The sequence below is a fragment of the Muntiacus reevesi genome, chromosome 2 (assembly GCF_963930625.1).
Source record: "Muntiacus reevesi chromosome 2, mMunRee1.1, whole genome shotgun sequence".
Lineage (NCBI taxonomy): Eukaryota > Metazoa > Chordata > Mammalia > Artiodactyla > Cervidae > Muntiacus > Muntiacus reevesi.
The window spans coordinates 232,350,346-232,376,655 of NC_089250.1; the positions used below are offsets into that span (position 1 = coordinate 232,350,346).

Consider the following 26,310-nt stretch of genomic DNA (forward strand, 5'->3'; position numbering starts at 1 on the left):
TGTTTTTCCCTTTCTGTTTATTATAGACATTTAATTTTCAACAACTCAGGAGGTAGAGATGGAAATGTGGCCTTTGTATGCACTGATTTTCGTCTCTCTGTATTGTTCAAGTATATCAGTCAGCATATCTTATCAAGAATGACTGTCTTCTCAGTGTATTGTCTTAAGTACCTTAATAATCATATCTTATCAAGAAGTCAGCTTATTAGAAGAAGTAGTTTTAATTGCTTGATGAAGGGCTGATCCTCTCATCACTTATAGTAGGTGGCAGTTTCCTGATACTAACCCTTTTTAGTTTTGTATTGTCATGGTGAAGCATCTTGAGGGTTAAACGGGTAAAAATAGGAAAATGGTTTTTATGGAAAACATGTTTTCTTATGTAGAAATAGTGCTTTGAAATTTTTTCTTTTCCAACTTGAAAAATAAAACATCTTCAGACAAAATATTTGGGAAACAAAATATTTTGCTTGGCAAAGATGCTTTTTTACATTGCTTGATACTTTAAAATGTTTTTTAAATTGTGGAAGAAGTAAGGTTGAAAATGAATGTTAGCATTTTTTATAAGCTAGGCTGAATAACAATTAACCAAAACCTACCTTTAGCTTAGTTTTAAATTGAGTAATAAATTGTGTGTCAAAATGCAAAAAGATATTTTTAAGTGAGGAAATATGTATGGGAATATATACTATATTAGCTTAAAAGAGTTGTTTTCATTTTTAACTTTGCAGCATTTGGAGGGTACTTAAGTGAAGTAGTAGAAGAAAATACTCCACCAAAAATGGAAAAAGAAGGTTTAGAGATAATGATTGGAAAGAAGAAAGGTATCCAGGGTCATTACAATTCTTGTTACTTAGACTCCACCTTATTCTGGTAAGTTTAAAATTAATGCACTAGGAATATAATGCCATGGGGGCAGGTGTGTGTGTGAGAGAGAGAGAGGGAGGGAGGAAAAAGGAGGGAGAGAGACAGAGGAATTGCCATCTGGCTCTGAGTGGAGAAACTGGGGGCTGGGGTTCAGGAAAGAAAGGGAGATTTGCATTTCACTATATGCTCCTGGGCAACTACTGAGTATTGTCTTATATGCCTGTATCCAAAATATGAGTACAGGAAGTCATGCAGTGAATGATGGATAAGAGGAAATGGTAGTGTTACAGGTGGAACAGATATTCTGAGTGTATGTGGGAAAGCAAAGGACTGAAGAGAATAAGTACAGGATCTTTGTGCACAAATCAAGCAACAGGACTTGCCATAAGCCGCTGACTGATTTGTGTGTTTGTTTTACTAGGTAGAGGCAATCATGAATCTGCTTTAAAGAATTATTTTCAAAAAAAAAAAAAGAATTATTTTCAGTAGAAGCAGCTGCCTTGTATATGTAGTTTATTCCAAAGTTGAACAATTTAACATGGCAAAAATTTTTATGCTCTGAAGATTGAATAAAGTACACTGCTAGTTAAATTGAGTATAACCTGCCAGCTCGGTATAACCATATTATAAGAAGTAGGAAGTTAATAAGATGTTAAAATTTTAAAGGCAGGAAGAAGAATAAAAGTGGAGGGCCATTTTGGGGGCAGAATATTTTCTATCTCTCTGAAGTGTTGATAAAAGCAAGAACTGAAGTAGTATTCTTCAGATTTTCTGATAAAACTCTGTTAGCCAAATTTTCTTTTTTCTTTGATGTTAGCACATAACTGCTGTTAGTCCCAATTGATTTTGACATTTAAAGAATTATTTAGGTCTCTGCAAAAGGGTGTGGTGAGAAAGAAGTATAATATCTTGAATGGGTTGTGTATTGGCAATGTTTTTACCTTCGGAGGTTAGTTTCCAGACTTTCTTCTCTGTTGTCTATTTGTTAACTCAGATTTGTAGGCTTTCTTTCAGTTTTTGCAAAGAACTTTTCCCCAGTAAGTATATTTTTATCCTTTAACACTGTCAGTAAATAGTTTACCTTCTTCTTTTTTTTTTTTAAATAAACTAAGCAGCAGTATGTCTTTTTTAAAGGTTTATTATTTTATATTTTGGCTGTGGTGAGTCTTTGTTGCTGCATGCAGGCTTTCCCTGGTTGTGGCACGCAGGGGCTCACTGCAGTGGGTGGGTTTCTCACTGTGGTAGCTTCTCTTGCTGTGGAGCGCAGGCTCTAGGTGCACAGGCTTCTGTAGTTGCAGTGTGTGTGCCCAGTAGTGTTGGCGTGAGGGCTCTAGAGCCCAGGCTCAGGAGTTGTGGCAGAGGGGCTTAGTTACTCCACCGCGTGTGGGCTCCTCCTAGACCGAGGACCACACCGGCATCCGCTGCACCGCAGGGTGGTTCCCTGACTGCCGGACCACCAGGGAAGCTCTGTAGTTTACCTTCTTGATGTTGGTATTCTCCTTATCCTGGGAGGGTTTCTAGGCCCTGACAAGTGAGCCGTAGGAAACCTGACAGGGGTTTTGGTTGCCTGTCAAACCAAATTAATTGCCTATCAATTAATGAAAAACACTGATTTGTATATTATGTGTTCTTTCTTGTGGTTTTTCTCTTCACATTCTTTTTAGTATGTGTTTCTCAAAAACGGGTACACTTCCTGAGGAAAAGTATTCTTTTTTATTTTGCAGCTTATTTGCTTTTAGTTCCGTTCTGGATACTGTGTTACTTAGACCCAAAGAAAAGAATGATGTAGAATACTATAGTGAAACTCAAGAACTCCTTAGGACAGAAATCGTTAATCCTCTGAGAATGTAAGTAGAAGATATGTAGTTATTTTTCCCTTTAGGTGGTGTCCTATGGGCTGCTTTTTTGTACAGTAATTAATTTACTTTCTGCTTTCATTTAATGAGAAATGGGAGAGAATTAGTTCTCTTGATGAAGTGTTAACTTTTTAAAAAACTTTTGGCCCTTGTACTATGCTTCTTTAACATCTGACCAAAGTGTAGCACATAGTGCATGCCATGAAATGATGAAGCCATTTGGTAGCATACACTCAGAAAAGCTGCTATAAGATAGTACTTGGGACTTTCACCTTCTCCAACACAATTCCTAAAAAGTTCCCTGATAGCTCAGCTGGTAAAGAATCTACCTGCAAATGTAGGAGACCCTAGTTCGATTCCTGGGTTGGGAAGATCCTTTGGAGAAGGGATATGCTTCCCACTCCAGTATTCATGGGCTTTCCTGGTGGCTCAGATGGTAAAGAATCCGCCTGCAATGCAGGAGACATGGATTTGATCCCTGGATTGGGAAGATCCTCTGAAGGAGGGCATGGAAACCTACTCCAGTATTCTTGTCTGGAGAACCCCCACTGACAGAGGAGCCTGGTGGGCTACAGTCCATGGGATTGCGCAGAGTCAGACACGACTGAGCACAATCATGCTTATTGACTTAATTGGTATGATCTGGCTTCTTAAACTTAATTTTATCTGAATGAATAGCAGCAAGGGAATTTTTTTATTATACAGTAGTGAATATTTAATAGTTTTGTATTAGAATTAGATGAGATATATTTTACTGACATAGTTCTTGGTTAAAGGAAGATATTTGGGCCTCCCTCCACCTCCCTTAAAAAGGTGATATTTTTGGTCATTTCCTCGTTTAAGAATTAAAAATATGTTTTTCTTTGGCAACAGAAAGCAATTTGTAATGGTAGAAGTACAAGATGTCGTCTAGTAAGAACTTTTGAAAGTGGTAGGAGGAATGTGGGATGATGTCACATTATAAAATTTAAACTATGAAGAATCAGGGTTGTAGATCACAAAATAAATCTGTTCTTTCAGGAACACAGAGAGAAAGCTATGTAAAGTCCATATTAAGACAAACTTAAATTTTGTGACATATTTTTCTTAACAATGGAAATTAATAAATATCTTAATATAGTATTGAAAAATGCAGAACACTGAAATATAATGATCATTCAGAAAGACCTATTATATAACATGACTAGGAAAGTCTATTTATAGGTGAATAATTTTTCCACTTGTAACTTTTGTTTACCTTAAATTCTATTATGATGAGAAAACTCTAGTTTTCACTTAAGATAATTATGAGTCTTGATTTTTACATCAGTTATTTTGTATTATATTTGTATAAGTACAAATTTTTTAAATACTATCTATTCCTCCCCCCAGTGATTGATACTAGAACAAGACAGATTAAATCCAAAACTAAGGCATGTGGCCACTTCCTTATTTCCTTCTAAAACACCATAAGTCCATTAATAAACATTCTTCGACTATTGTTGTCCAACCAGTTAAGAATAATGGTTAATCAGACTTTGTCACCCTGTCCACAGCAAGAAACTTGTCAAATGGCCTGTTTTGATCAAGATTCTTTTTGTCTACAGCAGTCATATCTAGGTTATAGATGACTAGTTTTACGACTGAACCTGTGCCTTCTCCATTTCAAGCTTCTCACAGGCAGATACCCTGTTTTTTTTTTTTTTTTTTTTTTTTTACCTTACTCATTTTTGTATTCCCAGTGACCAAAAGGTTAGATTACTGTGTAAGTGTTAGGTGCTCAATGTATGTTGGCTGCAAAGAGCTAATGAGTGAGTGAATAGTAGATAGGAAAAATGGTTATAAGATTATCTGGTACTGACTTGCCTTTATTAAGCCCATGCTGGCCTCTGTGGTGTCCTCTGAAGCCATTTTTAGAATTAGAATTTTGTCAAAGATTGAGTTTCCTATATTCAGACAAAGATGAGAGAAAAAGTAATTATGATAACTGGTTTGACTGTAGACTTTAGAATTTCAGTTTCTTATCACTGCCCTTTTCCATTTCCCTTGGTAGCTATTTCATCCTTTAGTATTAAAAGGACTTTCTCTCAAAATTGTATATTCTATTTTGTAAAATAAATGTTTTAATTCCTTAAGGACATAGAGAAAACAGTCATCATAAATTAAAATTATTTTTTTCTTTTATTACTGTATGATAGTTATATCAAAAATTTTTAAACCTCAAGAAGAAGCTTATAATTGTATTTTTAAAAATACTTATAAGCATATTGATTTATGACACTAGAGTTACGTAAGAAATGCATGATTATCAAAATATGTCATGCTCATTGTAAACCAACTGTATACTTCAATAAAATGTTGTATTAATTTAATATGTATGCTAGAATTAATTAATAGTTTTTTACTAACAGATATGGATATGTATGTGCAACAAAGATTATGAAACTGAGGAAGATACTTGAAAAAGTTGAGGCTGCATCAGGATTTACCTCTGAAGAAAAAGGTGACTGTTTTAATATATAGGATTTGCTTTAAAAATAACTTGAAGTTATAAATGCTAAATTATTGGCTGAAATGGTATGTCTGTGTAGTTTTGGGGGTTTTATTTTAAAATATAATTTTTTCTTTGTGGTGTACAATTTTCTTCCCTGTTTGTAAATACTTTCTCTCTTCTAAAATGAGTGATATGTGGAGTAATGAACCCCTTTAAGAAGCTGACTGGTTTTAGTATATGATGAATATATAGGGAGAGCTTTCCATCCAGCAATGATACTCGGAGTTGTTTTCTTTTCGGTGGTGAAGAGTTGCACTGAATTACCCACAGTTCCCACTTAGCTTTCCTTGTTATTAGGTGAGTTACAAATGACTGATTAGGATTAAGATTATGGTAAGAGACAATGTTTAATCTCTTCATTAACTAATGAATTTCCTCAGAGGTTCAACTCCTGACTTTGAATGTGTTAACAGTATCTTGTAACCAACTATAATATTTACAGTCTTGTTAATTATTTAAATAGCAGAAAAAATGTCATACTTAAGATTAAGTTTTCCCCAAAGAAATTAAAATTATTTCCCTATATATGAATTATTATTTGAAATGCAATAAAGTTATAACAAACTTGGCACATAATACTTTCTCATAACATTTAAATATCCTTTGTATTTTTTTGTTAGGAAAACTTGAGAACTATTCTTTTAATTGAAATACTATTGATTATGAAATTGACTTCTATATAGGAATATGACTGTTTTAAGTAAAAAAAGAATGGTTTAAAAATTTTGTCTGTGATTTATTTGATTTTTTATCCTCTCCTAGATCCTGAAGAATTCCTGAATATCCTGTTTCATCATATTTTAAGAGTAGAACCATTGTTAAAAATCAGGTAATTTTATTTATTTATTTATTTATTTTTTCATTTATTTTTATTAGTTGGAGGCTAATTACTTTACAATATTGTAGTGGTTTTTGTCATACATTGACATGAATTAGCCATGGATTTATGTGTATTCCCCATCCCGATCCCCCCTCCCACCTCCCTCTCTACCCGATCCCTCTGGGTCGCCTTCCCAATGCACCAGGTCCGAGCACTTGTCTCATGCATCCAACCTGGGCTGGTGATCTGTTTCACCCTAGATAATATACATGTTTCAATGCTGTTCTCTTGAAACATCCCACCCTCGCCTTTCCCACAGAGTCCAAAAGTCTGTTCTGTACATATGTGTCTCTTTTTCTATTTTGCATATAGGGTTATCATTACCATCTTTCTAAATTCCATATATATGTGTTAGTATACTGTAATGGTCTTTATCTTTCTGGCTTACTTCACTCTGTATAATGGGCTCCAGTTTCATCCATCTCATTAGAACTGATTCAAATGAATTCTTTTTAATGGGTGAGTAATATTCCATTGTGTATATGTACCACAGCTTTCTTATCCATTCATCTGCTGGTGGGCATCTAGGTTGCTTCCATGTCCTGGCTATTATAAACAGTGCTGCGATCAACATTGGGGTGCATATGTCTCTTTCCGATCTGGTTTCCTCGGTGTGTATGCTCAGAAGTGGTATTGCTGGGTCATATGGCAGTTCTATTTCCAGTTTTTTAAGAAATCTCCACACTGTTTTCCATAGCAGCTGTACTAGTTTGCATTCCCACCAACAGTGTAAGAGGGTTCCCTTTTCTCCACACCCTCTCCAGCATTTATTGCTTGTAAACTTTTGGATAGCAGCCATCCTGACTGGCGTGTAATGGTACCTCATTGTGGTTTTGATTTGCATTTCTCTGATAATGAGTGATGTGGAGCATCTTTTCATGTGTTTGTTAGCCATCTGTATGTCATCTTTGGAGAAATGTCTGTTTAGTTCTTTAGCCCATTTTTTGATTGGGTCATTTATTTTTCTGGAATTGAGTTTCAGGAGTTGCTTGTATATTTTTGAGATTAATCCTTTGTCTGTTGCTTCGTTTGCTATTATTTTCTCCCAATCTGAGGGCTGTCTTTTCACCTTGCTTATAGTTTCCTTTGTTGTGCAAAAGCTTTTAAGTTTCATTAGGTCCCATTTGTTTATTTTTGCTTTTGTTTCTAATATTCTGGGATGTGGGTCATAGAGGATCCTGCTATGATTTATGTCGGAGAGTGTTTTGCCTATGTTCTCCTCTAGGAGTTTTATAGTTTCTGGTCTTACATTTAGATCTTTAATCCATTTTGAGTTTATTTTTGTGTATGGTGTTAGAAAGTGTTCCAGTTTCATTCTTTTACAGGTGGTTGACCAGTTTTCCCAGCACCACTTGTTAAAGAGGTTGTCTTTTTTCCATTATATATCCTTGCCTTCTTTGTCCATAGGTGTGTGGATTTATCTCTGGGCTTTCTATTCTGTTCCATTGATCTATATTTCTGTCTTTGTGCCAGTACCATACTGTCTTGATGACTGTGGCTTTGTAGTAGAGTCTGAAGTCAGGCAGGTTGATTCCTCCAGTTCCATTCTTCTTTCTCAAGATTACTTTGGCTATTTGAGGTTTTTTGTATTTCCATACAAATTGTGAAATTATTCGTTCTAGTTCTGTGAAAAATACCGCTGGTAGCTTGATAGGGATTGCATTGAATCTATAGATTGCTTTGGGTAGTATAGCCATTTTGACAATATTGATTCTTCCAATCCATGAACATGGTATATTTCTCCATCTGTTTGTGTCCTCTTTGAAAAATCAGGTAATTTTAAATTGTTACATAAGCATTGGAGAAAAAGACAATCCTCATTTCCACTGCCATCATTCAGGAGAATTGATTTTCTTAGTGATTACTTAGTATTGTATTTGTTTAATGATCCTAATATGTTAGGTTCCTACACTGCATTTAATTTAAGTCATTGTCTTCTCCATAGTATCATACTTAACTGGAAGATCAAATACAATATAAATTTATGCTTTTAATGTTAATGCCAGTAATAAATACTATTGTAATTCATTTTTCTTATAAAACTGTATATAAATATATTTGTAATTTAAATTAATGAATCCTTTAAGAAGAATCTTATTTGAATTCAGTCAAACATAATGGGCACACTGTTTTTGGCTATACCACTCGATTAATTTAGCCTTAAATTAGCTCTTTTGTTTCCAGTTTTCTAGCTTGGTCTTTCCTCACCGAATCTTGAATGAAAGACTTGAATCTCATGCAGTGAAGTTCTTCATGAGATATTCTAAGTGGGTGAATTTTCCAGGTTGAATGCTGGACCTTTTTACATTTTAGTGTAGGTTATTTCGTTGAAGAATCTTGCTAATATGCTATTTTGGTGTTCTTCTTCAGTTCTAAGTCATGTCTGACTCTGCAACCCCATAACTGCAGCACACCAGGCTTTCCTGTCCCCTACTGTTTCCTAGGGTATGCTCAAATTCATGTCCATTGAGTTGGTGGTGTTGTCTAACCATCTCATCCTCTGCTGCCTCCTTCTCCTTTTGCATCAATCTTTCCCAGCTGCAGGGTCTTTTCCAGTGAGTCGGCTCTTCTCACCAGGTAGTCAAAATATTGGAGTTTCGGCTTCAGCATCAGTCCTTCCAATGAATATTCAAGGTTGATTTCCTTTAGAATTGACTGTTTTGATCTCCTTGCTGTCCTGGGGACTCTTCAGGAGTCTTCTCAGAACCACAGTTCAAAATCATCTCAAAAGCATAAATTCTTCAGTGCTCAGCCTTCTTTGTGGTCCAGCTTTCACATCCATACATGACTATTGGAAAAACCATAACTTTGACTGTATGGACCACTGTCAGCAAAGTGATGTCTCTGCTTTTCATTACACTGTCTAGGTTTGTCATAGTTTTTCTTCAGGGAACAAGCATCTTTTAATTTCATGATTGCAGTCACCATCTGCAGTGATTTTGGAGCCCAAGAAAAGAAAATCTATAACTGCTTCCACATTTCCCCCTTCTATTTGCCATGAAGTGATGGGATTGGATGCCATGATCTTAGTTTTTTGAATATTGAGTTTTAAACCAGCTTTTTCACTTTCCTCTTTCACCTTCATCAAGAGACTCTTTAGTTCCTCATTACTTTCGGTCAATAGATTGGTATTACCTGCATATCTGAGGTTGTTGATTGATGCTTTTGAACTGTGGTGTTGGAGAAGACTCTGGAGAGTCCCCTGGACTGCAAGGAGATACAACCAGTCCATCCTAAAGGAAATCAGTCTTGAATATTCTTTGGAAGTACTGATGCTGAAGCTGAAACTCCAATACTTTGGCCACCTGATGAGGAGAACTGATTCATTTAAAAAGACCCTGATGCTGGGAAAGATTGAAGGCAGGAGGAAAAGGGGGCACCAGAGGATGAAATGGTTGGATGGCATCACCAACTCAATGGACATGAATTTGAGTAAGCTCCGGGAGTTGGTGGTGGACAGGGAGGCCTGGCGTGCTACAGTCCCTGGGGTCACAGAGTCGGACACGACTGAGCGACTGAACTGAACTGATGATGTTGATGCTTCTCCTGACAGTCTTGACTCCAGCTTGTGCTTCACCCCGCTTGGTATTTCGCATGATGTGCACTGCATGTGAGTTAGATAAGTAGGGGCAATATGCAGCCTTGTCGTACACCTTTCTCTATCTTGGACCAGTCTGTTGTTCCATATTCAGTTCTAACTATTGCTTCTTGACCTGCATACAAGTTTCTCAGGAGATGGGTAAAGGCGTCTGGTATATCCATCTGTTTGAGAATTTTTCACAGTTTATTGTGATCCACACAGTCACAGGCTTTAGCATGGTCAATGAAACAGACATAAATGTTTTTCTGGAATTCCCTTGCTTTCTCTATGAGCCAACAAATGTTGGCATTTTGATCTCTGGTTCTTCTGCCTTTTCTAAATCCAGCTTGTACATGTGGAAGTTCTTGGTTCACATACTGTTGAAACTGCTTGAAGGATTTTGAGCATAACCTTACTAGCATGTGAAATGAGTACAATTGTACAGTAGTTTGAATGTTCTTTGGCATTGCCTTTCTTTAGGACTGGAATGAAAACTGACCTTTTCCAGTTCTATGGCCACTGCTGAGTTTTCCAAATTTGCTGACATATTGAATGCAGCACTTTAACAGCATCATCTTTGGGGATGTGAAATAGCTCAGCTGGAATTCCATCACCTCTATTAGCTTTGATTGTAGAAACACTACCTAAGACCCACATGATTTCTCAATCCAGATGTCTGGCTATAAGTGAGTGATCACACCATCTTGGTTGTCCAGATAATTAAGACCTTTTTGTATAGTTCTTCTTTGGGATGGTTTTGGTCACCGCTTCTTATACAGTGTTATGAACTTCCGTCCATAGTTCTTCAGGCACTCTGTTTACCAGATCTAATCCCTTGAATCTATTCGTCACTTCCATTATATAATCATAATGGGTTTGACTTAGGTCATACTTGAATGGCCTAGTGGTTTTCCCTACTTTTCTTTAGTTTAAGCCTGAATTTTTCAATAAGGAGCTGGTGATTGGAGCCATAGTCAGCTCCAGGTCTTGTTTTTGCTGACGACATAGAGCTTCTCCATCTTTGACTGCAAAGAACTTAATCAGTCTGATTTCGGTATGGACCATCTGGTGATGTCCATGTGTAGAGTCGTCTCTTGTGTTGTTGGAAAAGGGTGTTTGTTATAACTAGTGTGTTCCCTTGACAAAACTCTGTTAGCCTTTGCCCTGCTTCACCTTGTACCCTAATGCCAAACTTGCCTCTTAACTCTAAGCTATCTCTTGACTTTCTCCTTTTGCATTCCAATTGCCTATGATGAAAAGGACACCTTTTTTTGGTGTTGGTTCTAGAAGGTCTTGTAGGTCTTCATAGAACCATTCAACTTCAGCTTCTTTGGCATTACTGCTTGGGGCATAGACTTGCATTACTGTGATGTTAAATAGTTTGCCTTGGAAACGAGCTGAGATCATTCTGTCATTTTTGAGGTTGCGCTTCCTTAAAAACTAACACAGACAAGGATTCTTACTCATCTCAGTGTCTCAAATGATTTTCTTTGATGCCAATGTTGAGTTAATGAGTAAAAAGAAAAGAAGGAAGGGTGGATGGACAATACTGCAGTTATAATTTGATAATGTTTTGGAAGTTCTGGCTAATGAAATCAAACAGGATATATTTATCATCTATTCAAGTATGGTGATAGCTATATGTGTATGTATATGGGCTTCCCAGGTGGTGGTAGTGGTAAAGAACCTGCCACTAGCAGATATAAGATATAAGAGATGCACGTTTGATCCCTGGGTTGGAAAGATCCCCTGGAGGGGGGCATGGCAACCCACTCCAGTATTCTTGCCTGGAGAATCCCATGGACAGAGGAGCCTGGCAGGCTAGAGTCTATAAGGTCACAAGAGTCGGACATGTCTGAAGTGACTTAGCATGCTCATATGTATACCTAGAAAATCCTAGAGAATTGTTTAGAAACTGTAGTATTAATAGAAAAATTTGTAATTTGGCCTGTAGGATAAAATCATGGAGAAATAAATTTATTTGTTAGCAAATATGAAGAAGGGATAATTTCATGCTTCATGAAAGTATAAAATTCTAAGAAATCAATTTTATTGAGATAGATTTTTTAAAAAGTTGTCCAGAGCTAAAAAGTGATTTGATTAATTAATGAGAAAGATTATATTTAAGTAGAAAGATTAAATAAGTTTAACATGTTAATTTTTATAAAATAATTTGTACATAGTCAAGATCTTAACTCCCCCCCCCCTTCGGAATACTGTAAAACAATTTTAGAATTCTCTACAAGATGTGAAAACATTGTAGTTTTTTTAAAAAACAATTCTATTATAAGCTATAAAGATAGCACAACAGACCTTAAAACAGTGTGATACTGGTACACAATTAGAAACTGAATAGATAGAACTGAATACAAAGCCCAGATATAGAATTAACTGTATGTAGTATTTCAGTATGTCAACCTTCAAATACGAATTAGGAAGGAAATATATGTTTAATGCATAATGTAGGAAATTTAGCAGGCAATTTGGGAGGAAAAAAATCACTTCTGTTTTTCATCTTGAAGAGATAAATTTCAGATGATTAAAACAGTTGTCTTTTTTTTTTTTCCATAGCCCATCACCTCCCATAGCCTTGGGGAGGTAATGCATTCCTGGTAATAACACAGGATGAATACTGCAGTGATTCTCAGAGTGGGTGAGGAGGGGTCAAGTACGTATAGAAATATATCTCAGTGTCTAAGGTATTGTGCAGTTTCAAGAGGGCCCTGGGAAGCTCTGCCTCTTCTCCCCCTTCAGCAGCCTCTTCATATTGAGAATCACTGAAGATTATAAAAATATGAAAAAAAGATACTTTAAAAGTTAGCAGTTTTCTCCCAAGTGTCATTCTTCACCTCCATGGACCCATCTTTCAGACTGAGGGAGAGTCAGCTGATGCAACAGATGAGGACCTTAGAGACTATTCTAAAATGATATTCTTAGTATGAAATATTTTTAAATGGTGAAGAGAATAAAGAAGGAATTAGATACCTATGGAGGATAAGTATAGATTTGATAACAAAGAAAAATAAAAAAAGATAAAATTACCATAAATAGAATAAAAAGCTATATCTATAGTTTATATATGTGTGTATATATATGTATGTGTGTGTAGTTTATATATGTATGGTTTATATATATGTGTGTGTGTGTTTGTGCTCAGTTGTGTCTGACTCTTTGCAACTCCATGGACTATAGCCCACCAGACTCCTCTGCTGCTGCTGCTGCTGCTAAGTCGCGTAAGTTGTGTCCGACTCTGTGCAACCCTATAGACGGCAGCCCACCACGCTCCCCCGTCCCTGCGATTCTCCAGGCAAGAACACTGGAGTGGGTTGCCATTTCCTTCTCCAATGCATGAAAGTCAAAAGTGAAAGTGAAGTCGCTTAGTCGTGTCCGACTTGTGGCGACCCCATGGTCTACAGCCTACCAGGCTCCTCCATCCATGGGATTTTCCAGGCAAGAGTACTGTGGGGCGCCATTGCCTTCTCCGCCAGACTCCTCTATCCATGGAATTTTCCAGACATTAAAACTGGAGTGGGTTGCCATTTCCTACTTTAGTATAGCCATATAGATATGGCTGGGAGAGGATACCTCACTGAATGCAGTATGCATAGCTAAAGAGAGAATTGCTCGTTTAGAAGATAGATCTGAAGACATTACTTAGAATGTAGCCCAAAGGGACAGAGTTATAAAAAATAAAGGATAAAAAGGAAGAAAAGAGACATGAAAGACAAATTCCAATTGTAGTTCTTGGAGGAATCACTAGAGAGATTAGGGAAGCAACAATAGTTTGAGAGATTGTAACTGAAGATTTTACAGAACTTTTGACAGACTTAAATTCTAAGAAAAAAGATGCACAAAATTCCTGAGCAGGAAGAACTGGGACTAAATTACCAGTCAGAGACTTATTACAAGGTATACTTTAGTAACATAAAACCAAATTTAGAATAAGGGAATGTTATGCAAGAAACAAGGAAGTCAAGCAAGAAATTGGTAAATGTAGGTATATCAAGCTTTCATACTTAAAAACAGTAGCAATGACTAATGTGTGGGGGGTGCTAGGGTGAAACTGAAGTCATAGCCACCAAGGGGAGAATCTAGTGAGTGGAGGTGAAGCACTCCAGGAAAAATAATGGAAAAAATCAGCATCAGGAAGCAGATATAAGGGAATATTCAGGTTGTACTACTGAGCACCTCTTGCTGTAGAACCATAGCACTGGGGACTCTTCTTTTATTTTTTACAGTTTTGATTGGAGTATAGTTGCTTTACAGCGCTGTGTTGGTTTCTGCCATACAACGTGAATCACCTGTGTGTGTGTCCTAATTGCTTCGGTCATGTCTGACTCTTTGTGATCCTGTTGACTGCAGCCCGCAGGTCTCCTCTGTCCGTGGGATTCTCCAGGCAAGAATACCGGAGTGGGTTGCCATGCCCTCCTGCAGGGGATCATCCTATATAATCAGCTATGTGTATACATATATCCCCTCCTTCTTGAGCCTCGCTCCCGCTCCCTCCACCACCACCCACCCCTCTCGGTTATCACAGAGCATCAGGTTGAGCTCCCTGTATTATACAGCAACTTCCGAACCGGGAATTCTTATTACATGGATATGTTATATTCCATGGTACTAGATAATCCAGAATCTGTAAAAAAATTTTAGTCAACTACCCACTATGGTCTGTGTTACAAAGAAAGTTAATACAACGTTTGTATCCTTCAGCTCTTAGTTTTTTTGAGGGGGTGGGGTGATAAACAGAAATGTAAGGTGTGTGGTTTTGTACAATAGCATCAGTTTTGCTCTAATTCTTATATATGTGTGTCTCAGTGATGAGCTAATCACCCTAGGATATTATTAGCCTTCTAGAACTTCAGTTATGAGGTGTGAGTGGCTGCTGCTCCCCTCTCCCTCTGGTTTTCTGTCCAAATATCACAAAACTGTTGGTATTACATCCTCATTTTTGATTCCCATCTCATGTCCACCTCTCTGCGCTCTCTCCAGCCGCCATCCCTCTCGTCTGTCACTGTTAATATTTCTGAGTTTTGTGACTGCTCACCTCTACTGCTTCTGCTTTCTTTGTTTCCAGTCTTATTTTTTCTGTTACCTGTTGGTTCTTTTTTAATACTTTCTGACTTTCACAGAAAAATGCTGGCTTTTTATTGTCATCAATAATAGATTAAAATCTTGGTACAGCATAAACTTTAGGTTTTTTGGTTATCTCTTTCTTTTTTTTTTTGTCATGGGTTCTCAAGAATTTCTACTTTGTTACCAAATAAGTTGTCTTTATTTCAGGGTATAAGTTGCTTTGGGAAACTGAGGGTTTCTGAGGTTAGTGTCTATGTTAATATTTTTCCCTAAAAATCTTGAAATCTGCTTATAAATCTAATTATAAACTGCCTGATTCTATGCCCAGAAATTCTGCTAAAAAGGGTAAGTAGTAAATTTAAAGATTATTGATTCTTTTGGTACAGTTAGTCTTGAATTTTCATGCATTCTAGTAAAATATTTAGAAGGGAAAATACGTAAGGGTAACACTGAGATTTGCATACAGTGGGTCCTGACTTGGTGCTTGTTGAATAAATGAGTGACCATCTAAGGAGAACATGCTTGAGTGCAAAGAATAGTGAGCAGTTGTTAGAGGACACCTGGGTTTTACACCTGGCTCTGCTTTTGACTTGCTGGGAAGGATGCTCCTTCACCAGCTCTCAGGGCCTTCGTAAATTAAAAGTTTCTAAAGGTCTGGAAGGTCTTTAGACCATCTGGAATGTCTCTAAGGGTTTGTCCCATTCAGCCATGTATGAACTGACTTTCCTATTAAAGGCATTAAAATGCAGTTTACTGTTTTCTAGCTTTGGACAGTAAAGTTGAACCAATGATATTAGCTTCTGGTTATTATTATTCACAAGTGCTTTTTGATTACAGATGTTATTGCATTATTTTTCTCCTAATCCCTAAGGGAACTTTCAGTATGAAAACTAAAATAAGAAATAATTTGCAAGTTCTTATGCACGAGTACATTTAATTATTTTATCTAAATCATTGTCTTTGTCCCTGTTGTTCTGACTGTCAGAGTTGCAGATTTCTGTTCTCAATAGTTTTTGTGTTCTCAAATGCCCCTAGAACCACTGCACCTTCTGATGCATTTCATAAGTAAATTATTTGGCTTTTTCTGCATATTTTTAGATCAGCAGGTCAAAAAGTACAAGATTGTTACTTCTATCAAATTTTTATGGAAAAAAATGAGAAAGTTGGAGTTCCTACAATTCAGCAATTATTAGAATGGTCTTTTATCAACAGTAACCTGAAATTTGCTGAGGTACGTAATAATTATTTACTGTATTTTATATTAAAGTCCTTAGGCTTCTTAAGAAAACTATAAGTTCACTAACTATTACTTTTAACCCATTGAGAACTATTATAAACACAAACTGTTAACAAAACACAAATTTTGAAATTATGCCATGCTTCAACTTTGTCCTTGTAGAAAATATTTTAAATTGAACTTAGTAGAAAATACTAAAATTGAACTCTTTAGATTTTGGTGCCAAGGAAAATATCAATATGATTTGTAACTTGAAAACATTTAAGTAGCTTAGAGCAAAAAAGATTGTGAGGATTTCTGTTGTCATTTCACCCAATTTCACATTTTATCCAATTTAAAAGTTTATTCAAGCATATCATCCAAAGGAATGTTTACTTTTCCTCCTTCAATGAAAGGCAAACTCACTTATTGTAAATGAACAAGTGATATAATTTACTTTTCTTCTACTGAGTATCTTCATGATCTCATGTGGCTCATTTTCATTGTATTCATTTTTAAAGGGATGTTCTGATAAAACCTTAATAGCTACCAGTATTTGTTTGTTGAAATATAAGGAATAGTGTCCTTCAGTGATGAATTTCTTAATTGTACTTGCAAAAACAATTTTTCTGAAACCTTTTGAAAAATATAAACCCAAAGTGGGATGTTACTCTGCACAGTCATCGTATTCTTTGAGATCCCAGGTGACTGAACTACCTGACCTCTGTGTCCACGTGTCCACACATCTTGGACTGCTTGAGGCTTGTGGCTCTTTGGTGCGCTGCCCTCATACTCTGTGTCCACATGCAGATCCCGTTTTACAGGCCATCCATGTTATGGTGGAATCACTGCTTGGTTTGACAACCATGACTCTTTTGGGGGAATTTCAGGGAAATTTATCAATGTTTTGATTCTAAAATTATGTATCTTTTTTTTTTTAAGGCACCATCATGTCTGATTATTCAGATGCCTCGATTTGGAAAAGACTTTAAACTATTTAAAAAAATTTTTCCTTCTCTGGAACTAAATATAACAGATTTACTTGAAGACAGTAAGTACAAGATTTTTTGGTTTGTTTTTCAGCAGTAGTCTTATCAGGTCATTCATATTAATTGTGAATAAGAGTCTAATAGGATACAAGTTTTCTTAAAGACAATTTTGCTGTCTGAAGAGCTTGGGAATATTACACTAGAAATTTATTCTGAAAAAATCAGACATGTAAATCAAGATTTCATATGCAAATATGCTTATGAATAAGAAATTAGAAGCACTCTATATGTTAACTAGAGGAGAGTAGTTAAGTGAATTATAGTGTATCTGTACAGCGTAAGTACTGCTGTTCAAATTCATGTTTTTGAAGATCAGTGTTACATGAAAGTGGTCATGATATAATGTTAAGTGAAAAGGTATGTTGATATTGTCTACAAGAGGAGCTGCACACACACACACACACACTGAGTTATGTTAAGTATGCAGATATAAAATTATAAGAGAAATTACAAGAGTGGTTATCTCTTGCTAACTGAAATTGCAGATGCTTTCAGTTTTCTTCTGTATGTCTCTTGTATCTTAGCACATTCATCAGTAGAAGTTTTATAATCAGGAGGAACACTCTAGAGTGTATTATGTTTTTAAAGTCATTTGGTCAGAGAAAATGTCTTTAAAGATATCCTGAATCCAAGGAAATCCAATTTAAACTTTATGGGGGTGGGGAGGGATAGACTTTTGAGTCCATGAGCATTATCCTTTTTAAAACTTAATTTTTCTTTTTAATTTTTTAAAATAAAAGAATGCATTGTAAAAGAAACCTTAACTCCCCCACATCCCACCCTTTTCAGCCCCCAGGCAATGCCGGATATGTGGAGGGCTTGCAATGTATGAGTGTAGAGAATGCTATGATGACCCTGACATCTCAGCTGGCAAAATCAAGCAGTTTTGTAAAACCTGCAATGCTCAAGTAAGTTTGACTTCACTTAATGGATATTCTCTTAATAAATAATAAATCATTTGTAGTTGAACCAGATTTCAGGTTTTGAAAAGTTTTCAAAATCATAATTAACTTAAAAAATTCATAATTAAGGGGTATGCCTCTTCTCTTTATTTGATGGATTTCCATGGGGTACTCAGTTGCTATTTATAGGGACATATTCCATTAGAGTAAGTGGAGTCCATTCCCTTCAAACATTGAGTTTGGCTCCTTAATGACTTTTTCTTCATGTTCTGTTTTAGGTCCACCTCCATCCCAAGAGGCTGAATCATAAATACAACCCAGTGTCACTTCCCAAAGATCTGCCTGACCGGGACTGGAGACACGGCTGCATCCCATGCCAGAAGATGGAGTTATTTGCTGTCCTCTGCATAGAAACAAGCCACTATGTCGCTTTTGTGAAGTACGGGAAAGACGACTCTGCCTGGCTCTTCTTCGACAGCATGGCTGATCGGGATGGTACTTTACAGACCTTTCTTCCACATGTGGTGATATTTGAGTTTGTAGTGGGATAGTTGTAGTGGGCTAGCCTGATCTGAGTAACAAACAGTGTTGGGAAAAGCTGCTCAGGAATATCTTAGTGATGCATTAACAGCCTTGCTACAAAACTAAGGAATAGTATTGTGATAGTTTGACATGCATAGAGTCTTTTTTTAAAAAAAAAGGAATCAGATATTTTTTTCTTTAAGGCTGAGAGTTTTTATTTCTACTTTGTTGTCCTTGACTTTTGATCTCCTCTCATTTTCTGTACCATAGTCATCATTTCTTAAGTACTGCTGTGCCAAGCTCTCAGGGAGGGACTTTAGGTCATTTACCTAAATCCTTGCAAAATGGGAGTGGTTCCTATTTTTGTCTTACTAAAGCAGAGATTTAAGGTGCCTAGGGTCTCAGAGCATGTATTTAATTCAGTCTTTCTAAATTCAATGCTTATGTTCTTTTATATACTAAACCATGTGTCTTCTAAATGACAAAGCTAAGAATAGAAGTAAATGTCTTCTTTGGAAAAATAAGCTTATTCTATGTATAATGTCTTTCTTCCTGAACTGGGGAATATACTGCACTTTCTAGGCTGCTTTCTAGGATATTTAGTCATTATTTAAGAAATACCTAATGAGTGCATGTGAAGTGTCCAGGGCTCTGCTGCTGCTGCTAAGTCACTTCAGTCGTGTCTGACTGTGAGACCCCATAGATGGCCGCCCACCAGGAGCTCCCGTCCCTGGGATTCTCCAGGCAAGAACACTGGAGTGGGTTGCCATTTCCTTCTCCAGTGCATGAAAGGGAAAAGTGAAAGTGAAGCCACTCAGTCGTTTCTGACCCTTAGCGACCCTGTGGACTGCAGCCTACCAGGCTCCTCCATCCATGGGATTTTCAAGGCAAGAGTACTGGAGTGGGTTGTCATTGCCTTCTCTGGCCCAGGGATCTAGTAGGTTTCAAAAATGAAGCAGTTGTTGAAACAGCTATACTCCTGCCTGTATAGAGTTTACAGATTAGGATCAGCCCTAGGCAAAGTTGTGGGAATGACTTCCATATCCCTCCAGTTCTTCCATTCCCCATTTTTCCTTTAGCCACTCTCTCACACTCCAGGCTCCAAGTCTTCTGGTGTGGTCCCCTAGTGACCTAGGACACACCCTTGTGGCAGCCTCTTGATCAGCTGCCCAAACTCTGCCTCATGGGTTCTCAACATTTTCTCAGCATTCAGACATTTGATATAGCACAGATCCATCTGTAAATATGTCCCTAGCTCAGTTAAAATTTGCATTTAAGCATGAAATTCGAAAGCACAGGTGTTCCAGATATTTTTAGAAAAGCCATTGGGAGGCTAAAGCAGAAGAACCTTTCCTGGGGTCCCTAAGACCATGCCTTATATCCTCCTGCTATCTAATGAAACGTAAAACATAACCTTATGAGAGTTACACAAATATGTTTTTTAAACTTAGGGGAGTAAAATAGTAATCATTTTACTAGATCTACTTTAAACTACTAGATCTGCTCTAAACTGGACAGGTTCATGGTAAAGCAAACAGGGGTGCTTGTGTCCAGGAAGGGATTTGGGAATGTGGAGATTTGAATGTGTGTGCACATGTGTATGTGACATTATTCCTTGACTGAGAAGCCTGGGAAGTAGATTTTGTACTTTGCTCAGGATATATATCTTTTGACCAGTTATATTCACTGTTGGTCCCAGAATCCTTTCAGAAACCAAAAAGTGAGACTATCAAGAGATAAACAGAGGACTTCTAGAAATCAGAAGTAAAATGAGGTCTTTCTGATCCTGGAAATTAGCATTAACTAAATTACGGAATTGTAAAGTTACTTTGGTAGGGCAGGGCATCAAAAGTGTTTATAACTTCACTACCCTCAATACGGCTCTTCCTCTTCTCCATAGGTGGTCAGAATGGCTTCAACATTCCTCAAGTTACCCCATGCCCAGAAGTAGGAGAGTACTTGAAAATGTCTCTCGACGATCTGCACTCCTTGGACTCCAGAAGAATCCAAGGCTGTGCACGAAGACTTCTCTGTGATGCATACATGTGCATGTACCAGAGTCCAACCATGAGTCTGTACAAATAAGGAGGATCATCTGGACGGGTGCAGAAATCAAACGCACAGTTTTCACGTTGCATCTCACTTGAGCTGGCAGTTCTGTTCAGCGTCCATTGCCGGCAATGGATGTCTTTGCGGTGATGATCCTTCAACACAGGATTCCTGTGTTTAAAAACAAATTGCTTTTGTGTTACTAAAGTATTTAATAAGCATTTTGCACTCTAGAAAGTATGTTTGTGTTGGTTTTTTAAGAAGTCTAAATGAAGTTATTAATACCTGAAGCTTTAAGTTAAGTGCATTGATCGTAAGATATTTTTGGAAGCATACAATTTTAATTGTGACAGTTTAAAGCCTCTTTTAGTCTGTTGAGAATGTAAATAAATGTGTCTTCTTTATGGACCAAGGTTATGAAATCACTTTTCCTTTGTAGCTAATGGTCGCCTTGAGGAGGATAGAGTCTACTTTCAATCCACTGATTAAAGTTGTTTTGTTAATTCTTCCCTCTCTAGTGCTGATTCCTGCATGTCTGCAATCTGCTGAGTTTCTGTGTTTCTGTGGTAGTGGTCACAAAAGTATTTAAATTTCCTCAATGGTGTTTTCTATTTGTTTTGGTTTTGAGATACATGAGTGATTTTTGTCATGAAATGTCCATTTTTGATGTAATTTTCCTAGGGGATTCACATATACAGCAATTGAAGCTCTTCATTCATAGTAGTAACTGTCAGCTAACAGCTTTCTTTTCTTTTCTAAAGACTCTCTTATGCAGTGGGGCACAGTAAATTTTACTAAAGAGTTGGGGTGATAAATATATTCCTATACAAATATAAGGTTAATAGGAAAATGAATTGGTCATATAGAATCACTCATTGAAATTTCCCTGAAGATGTATTGGCTGTCTCAACCTCTACTATCTTAGATAAGACCGTCTAGAACTTAGATCAGTCCCCGCATTAAGTTCAGTCTGATATCCCTTGAGATAATGACAGTTATGAACCAGATATTTTATTGAAATGTTAGCAGCAGCTTTGCCTTCCTCCTGATTCAATAAGTAGAAAATGGATGTTTTCGTAGCTAATACCTGTAGTGTGTGTCTGTTGTAGACTAGCAGCATAGGTTGTCTGTGTCAGTGCTGTGGGACGTGTTGTGTGACGATGGTGTCTCTCTGGAATGACTTCCTAACCGCATGGAAAGGCAGAGGTTGTCATGTGTGTCTAGCATATGACTTCATAAAACACTGAATGTCCAAAAGAAGGGAAAGAATCTTTGCAAACCCTGCAATTATTTCTTTTTAAAGTCACATTTACCCTTTGGTTTGTCATTCCATTTTAGCTAGGATTCATTGTTATGAATCATAATGTACAGAAAATTTCATCATAATTTTTTCATTTTTGGAATGAAAAAAGTATATAACTTTTGCATGAAGTTTTACTCAATACCTGGGTGGACTGGTGATCTGGATACTAGGTCCAGAGAGATTGGGAGCAGCCCTGCCCCATCGCCCTGGGGTTGATGAGGAGCCTGGGGGCTAAATGCCTAAGGTTCCCTCTAGCCCTGACTTTCCACAAGTCCAGTCACCTCTTAATCAGTACATGTTGGATGAATACATGGATGTAGGAGCTTATCAATGTGATTTTAAAAGGCTCTCTAGAGAAATGATTAGGACTCTATATCTAGGTAAGACTGGATTTAACAGTTAAAAAAGAGAAGGCAGTTCCTTTCCTGTAAAAATTAAAACACAAGTTGAAGGTCAGTCCTGCTCAGCATCTCGTGGCAGAAGACTTGAAGAGGACTTGTGGGGTTGTACATTTATTTCCCATGGGTAGGGCGTGGAGGCACTTTCTAGTGGGAGGGACCTCTTCCATAAACCATTTCTAGGACAGTTTCTTCAAGTAGAGCTTCCTGTTCTAACATTAGCTGGGGAGGGAGCACCTGGTAAAGGGATGCAGGGCCCACTGTGGTGGTTCCTCTAGAGGCAGGGTCCCTCCAGGCCCTGGGTGTCTCCTCTCCAGCTCCCGCCCCCCATCAGCAGTCCGTTCTGGCTGGTGCTCCCGCAGGGCCCTGATCGTCACGTGGGCACAGACAGGGCTGGGCGGTGTGGCTCCAGTGACCCATGTGCCTGTTGACGTACTTAATTTCTAGCCTTAAATTTTCTTTCATATTTTTCTATTGGTCTTTTAAATGCTTCTGTTATCCTTTCTTCCGTATCATATGTACAATCAAGATGGCAATATAGTAAAATCATCTTATTTATAAAACAAGTCATGTTGCTCCACCTCCACTGAATACACACGTGTGTGTTTGTGTGTGAGAATTTATATACATGGAAGGGGGGAAGGAGGGCAACCATTTCATAATGTGTTCAGCCCGTTGCTATCAGCTTTACGAAGGCATTTGACTCCATCCACAAAAGAATGTTTTGTAAAACTGGAAATACACATTGCAAACCAAGAGAGAGAGAAACAAAACTCAGTAACATAAAACTGTTAGAATTGCTAAGGATAATTTCCTTAGAATAGTTTAGGATTTTTGTAATTCATATTTGCCCAAAGTTGTAGGTAAATAGCTTCTTTCTATCCCATGGATTCACTTTTTTTTTTTTCTTTTCACCTAATTCACGTAATTCAGGAACAAGGGAAAGACGTAATTATCTTATGGAACTTGCATTGACATTCAAATTCCTGTGTGTGAACATGCCACCTCCATAAATTCAGAGATGTTACTGTTTTCCTCTGATGGATCTCAATATCCAGCTAGATGACTTTGCATCTATGCTGATGGTTGTAGACAGGTGTGAGAGAAGATAGAATTAGGCCTTAGCTGAGGGATTGTCTGCCAACAACTATTTCTTAGACACTTCTTACCTAAGATTGTGTCAAAAGGAACATGAGACATGGCACCTGCCCTTGAGCAGCTTACCACCTACTTCTAACAACAGAACGTCTACTAAAGGCTTCTTAGCCTGAGTGTAAGGGTGCCAGGTTGGGGGGCTCCAGGAGGCAGTGAGATGTGACAGAAGTGGTCGACGAGGGGACAAGGGCTGGTCCAGCCCTTTCTCTGTTTCGTGCTTTTTTAGTCTTGGGCAACGTCTTGACTTCTCTGGGCCTCAGTGTCTTCCTCTGTAGAGCAAGGGGGTGGGACTATTGAATCTTACAGAAAAGAAGGACAAATTTCTGGGTCCCCAGCCATGCCTGCTGAACTGAGTCTTCACAAATGGTAGACCCCATTTCCTAGACCCGAAATGTCCATCCCCCCCGACAGGTGACCCTGAGAGTGATCATCAGCCAGATTTGAAGAAACAATGAACTGAAAGATCTCGAAAATATCTTTTCTTTATGTGGTCATGTGGTCATAGAATGTTATTGTGTTAATTATTCCACATACACATGGGTAATTGTATATTTGTCATATTGTTTCTCTGTGTTTACATGTGAATTCATATAAGAAATGCGTTTTAGTATCTATGCCTCAGCCCACTGTTTCCTAGAGGTTTTAGCCATCTTAGGAACCCTCTTGAGACTGAAGAGGATGTTATTTACCTGGACATTTACCCTTCATTTAATTTCTGTAGGGGAAATTGAGGCTCTGGAAACCAAAGAAATGGAAAAATGAAATTGTTATGCAAAGTTAAAAAAAAAGTAGACTACTGCTACTTTGATGAAAATTTTAATCCTAATATGGGAAGATTTTTTGTCATAAAGTAGAATGTCCTTGTTCAAGTTAGGGGGACTGTAGGTTCATAGTGAAGAATAAGACTGCCTTTTCTAGGAGGGTGGTGATGTTAACATACCCACAATTCTTCAATGAAAATAATACTTGAATTCCCCAAGGCAAGTGAGGGTGGAGAAGGAGGAGAGCTTATTAAGATGGAAGTATTCAGATGCATACTAGGATGCAAGAGAGAGAGGGTGGAGGATGGAAGGGCACCCTGAGAGCAGGTGTGGTGCCCGCTGGGGGCTGTAAAGGTGGGTTCTCTCTGCCTCCCAGGCTGTGTCACTGCTCAGAGACTGGGACTTCAGAGAGCCAGGCTTCTTGCGGCGAGTCAGCGTTGCATTGTCTAGTTTCCTTTCAGAAGCTTTATTGGAGGAAAAAGAGAGGGGGGGAGAAAAGAGTCTTCATCTTAGTCTAAATCCTGAAACAGCCGAAGGTCTGTCCTGAGTTTGAAAGTGGTGGTAAAGAGCTAGCCACCACATGTGGCCAAGGATAATGCAAAGGGGGAAAAGAAAGACATCCCTCCTTCCTGCTCACAATAAATGTCAGTATTTGGAGAATGTCATTCAAGAAACCCATTTGCTTTCCTGACTCTCTTGTCACCGATGCCATTTCTGTTTACTGTATTTGAAAGTCTTCCTATAACACAGGTTGTGGGGAGAGACCAGGTCCAGAGCCATCCTCCTTTGGAGCTCCACAGACTCAGATGTAATTCTCTTGCACTTTAAAACCCTGTCCACTTCCGCTTTTTATTTTTTCAAGAGATTGTGTGGGAGATTCAACTGTTATTGGTTTTATTTTAAAAAATGGCCTATAGTACTCCAGAAAGTCTTAGTATCCTGTCATAAACATTCATTAAAAAAAAAATAAATCCCATTTGGAACTTCCCTGGGAAGTCATGGTTGTTAGGAAGTTGGTATAAAGGAGCACATTTTATATTGCATTTCCCATATTTGGTATCTTGTTCAACATTTCTTTTTTTTGGCCTGATGAACATTCTATATTTATGAAGACATTCTTTAAAAGTAAAACCACATAAAATATCCCTTTATTATCAGATTGCTCTGATTTAGCCTTAATTTTGTTAAATTTTTTAGAGATGATTGAAGTGCTGCTGTGGAAAGAAATGTACTATATACTATTTCTGTATCATTAAAATTAAATTTTTATGGTTGTTTTTCCTTGATTTCTTTGGGGAAGGGTTTGGGGTTATGGGAAGACTGGAATTGAGGAAGATTGCTTTAGGAAAATGCAGTACCAGGCACACCTGTGTCTTCATCAAGTCTCTGTCATCATTGTGCTTGTTTTAGAAAACATAGACTTTTCCTGGGAGATGTGCCATGGTCTCTGGGTTCCCTCCTGGCATCATGATTTTGTGTAGTTTCTTGAAATAACTTGGCACCACCAAGCTCTGATCCTAATTAAAGCTCAGTTCTGCCAGTCTCTAATCCAACCAAGAGTTGTTCATCTCTTAAATTGGGCCAGAGCTGGTGCCTATAGCATAGTGTGTCTTGATCTCTCACAGCTGCCAAGGAGGCAATTAAAAACACTTTACTTTTGTGTGTAATCCAGAGAAATGATTACATGATGCTATATTAGGTAACTGATATAGCATGCTTTCTTCAGGAATTACTGCTTGTAGAGTTTCAGTCCCTTGTTATGCCAAGGTAGGAAAGCTAGAATGATCCAAGCTGGCAATATTTGTGTTAATACAGTGCATTCAAGAACTTTCCTACTTAGAAACCCACAGCCAAGTGACGTATTGGACATCACTCTGATTGTCCTTTGTTCAAACTCAAGGGTTCGCATGCTTTTTCATAGATCCCCTCCTTTCTGATTCTCTGTGGGTGTGTTAGTGCAACAGTGATCGTTCATATACTTGTGCTCACCTGTGGATGTGGGCAATCAAGACCAGACCTTATTGGAGGCGGGCTGACAGGCTGGCAGAGGACCACTGCCTCTCCAGTCCTCTTCTGGGGCCTGATCCCTGCACTTTTCCTCACCTGCTGAGGCCAGTTTTCCCTCATCTTCTTGAGGAAGGGATGCGTGGCCTATGGCAGCAGTTC

General features: G+C 37.8%; 1 protein-coding gene across 11 annotated transcripts in view; it reads left to right on the top strand.

Moving 5' to 3' along the window:
* Window positions 1-25,418, top strand: part of CYLD (CYLD lysine 63 deubiquitinase) — a 73,726-nt gene extending 48,308 nt beyond the window's left edge. For all 11 annotated transcript variants that reach the window (XM_065925318.1, XM_065925313.1, XM_065925316.1 and 8 more), the window contains 9 exons: window positions 729-870; window positions 2,589-2,711; window positions 5,111-5,202; window positions 6,016-6,082; window positions 15,888-16,020; window positions 16,948-17,056; window positions 17,844-17,962; window positions 18,235-18,451; window positions 20,379-25,418. In XM_065925318.1, coding sequence (XP_065781390.1) covers window positions 729-870; window positions 2,589-2,711; window positions 5,111-5,202; window positions 6,016-6,082; window positions 15,888-16,020; window positions 16,948-17,056; window positions 17,844-17,962; window positions 18,235-18,451; window positions 20,379-20,563 — 1,187 coding nt within the window. In that variant the 3' untranslated portion in view covers window positions 20,564-25,418. The remainder of the gene's footprint in view (window positions 1-728; window positions 871-2,588; window positions 2,712-5,110; window positions 5,203-6,015; window positions 6,083-15,887; window positions 16,021-16,947; window positions 17,057-17,843; window positions 17,963-18,234; window positions 18,452-20,378) is intronic.
* Window positions 25,419-26,310: the final 892 nt, after the last annotated feature.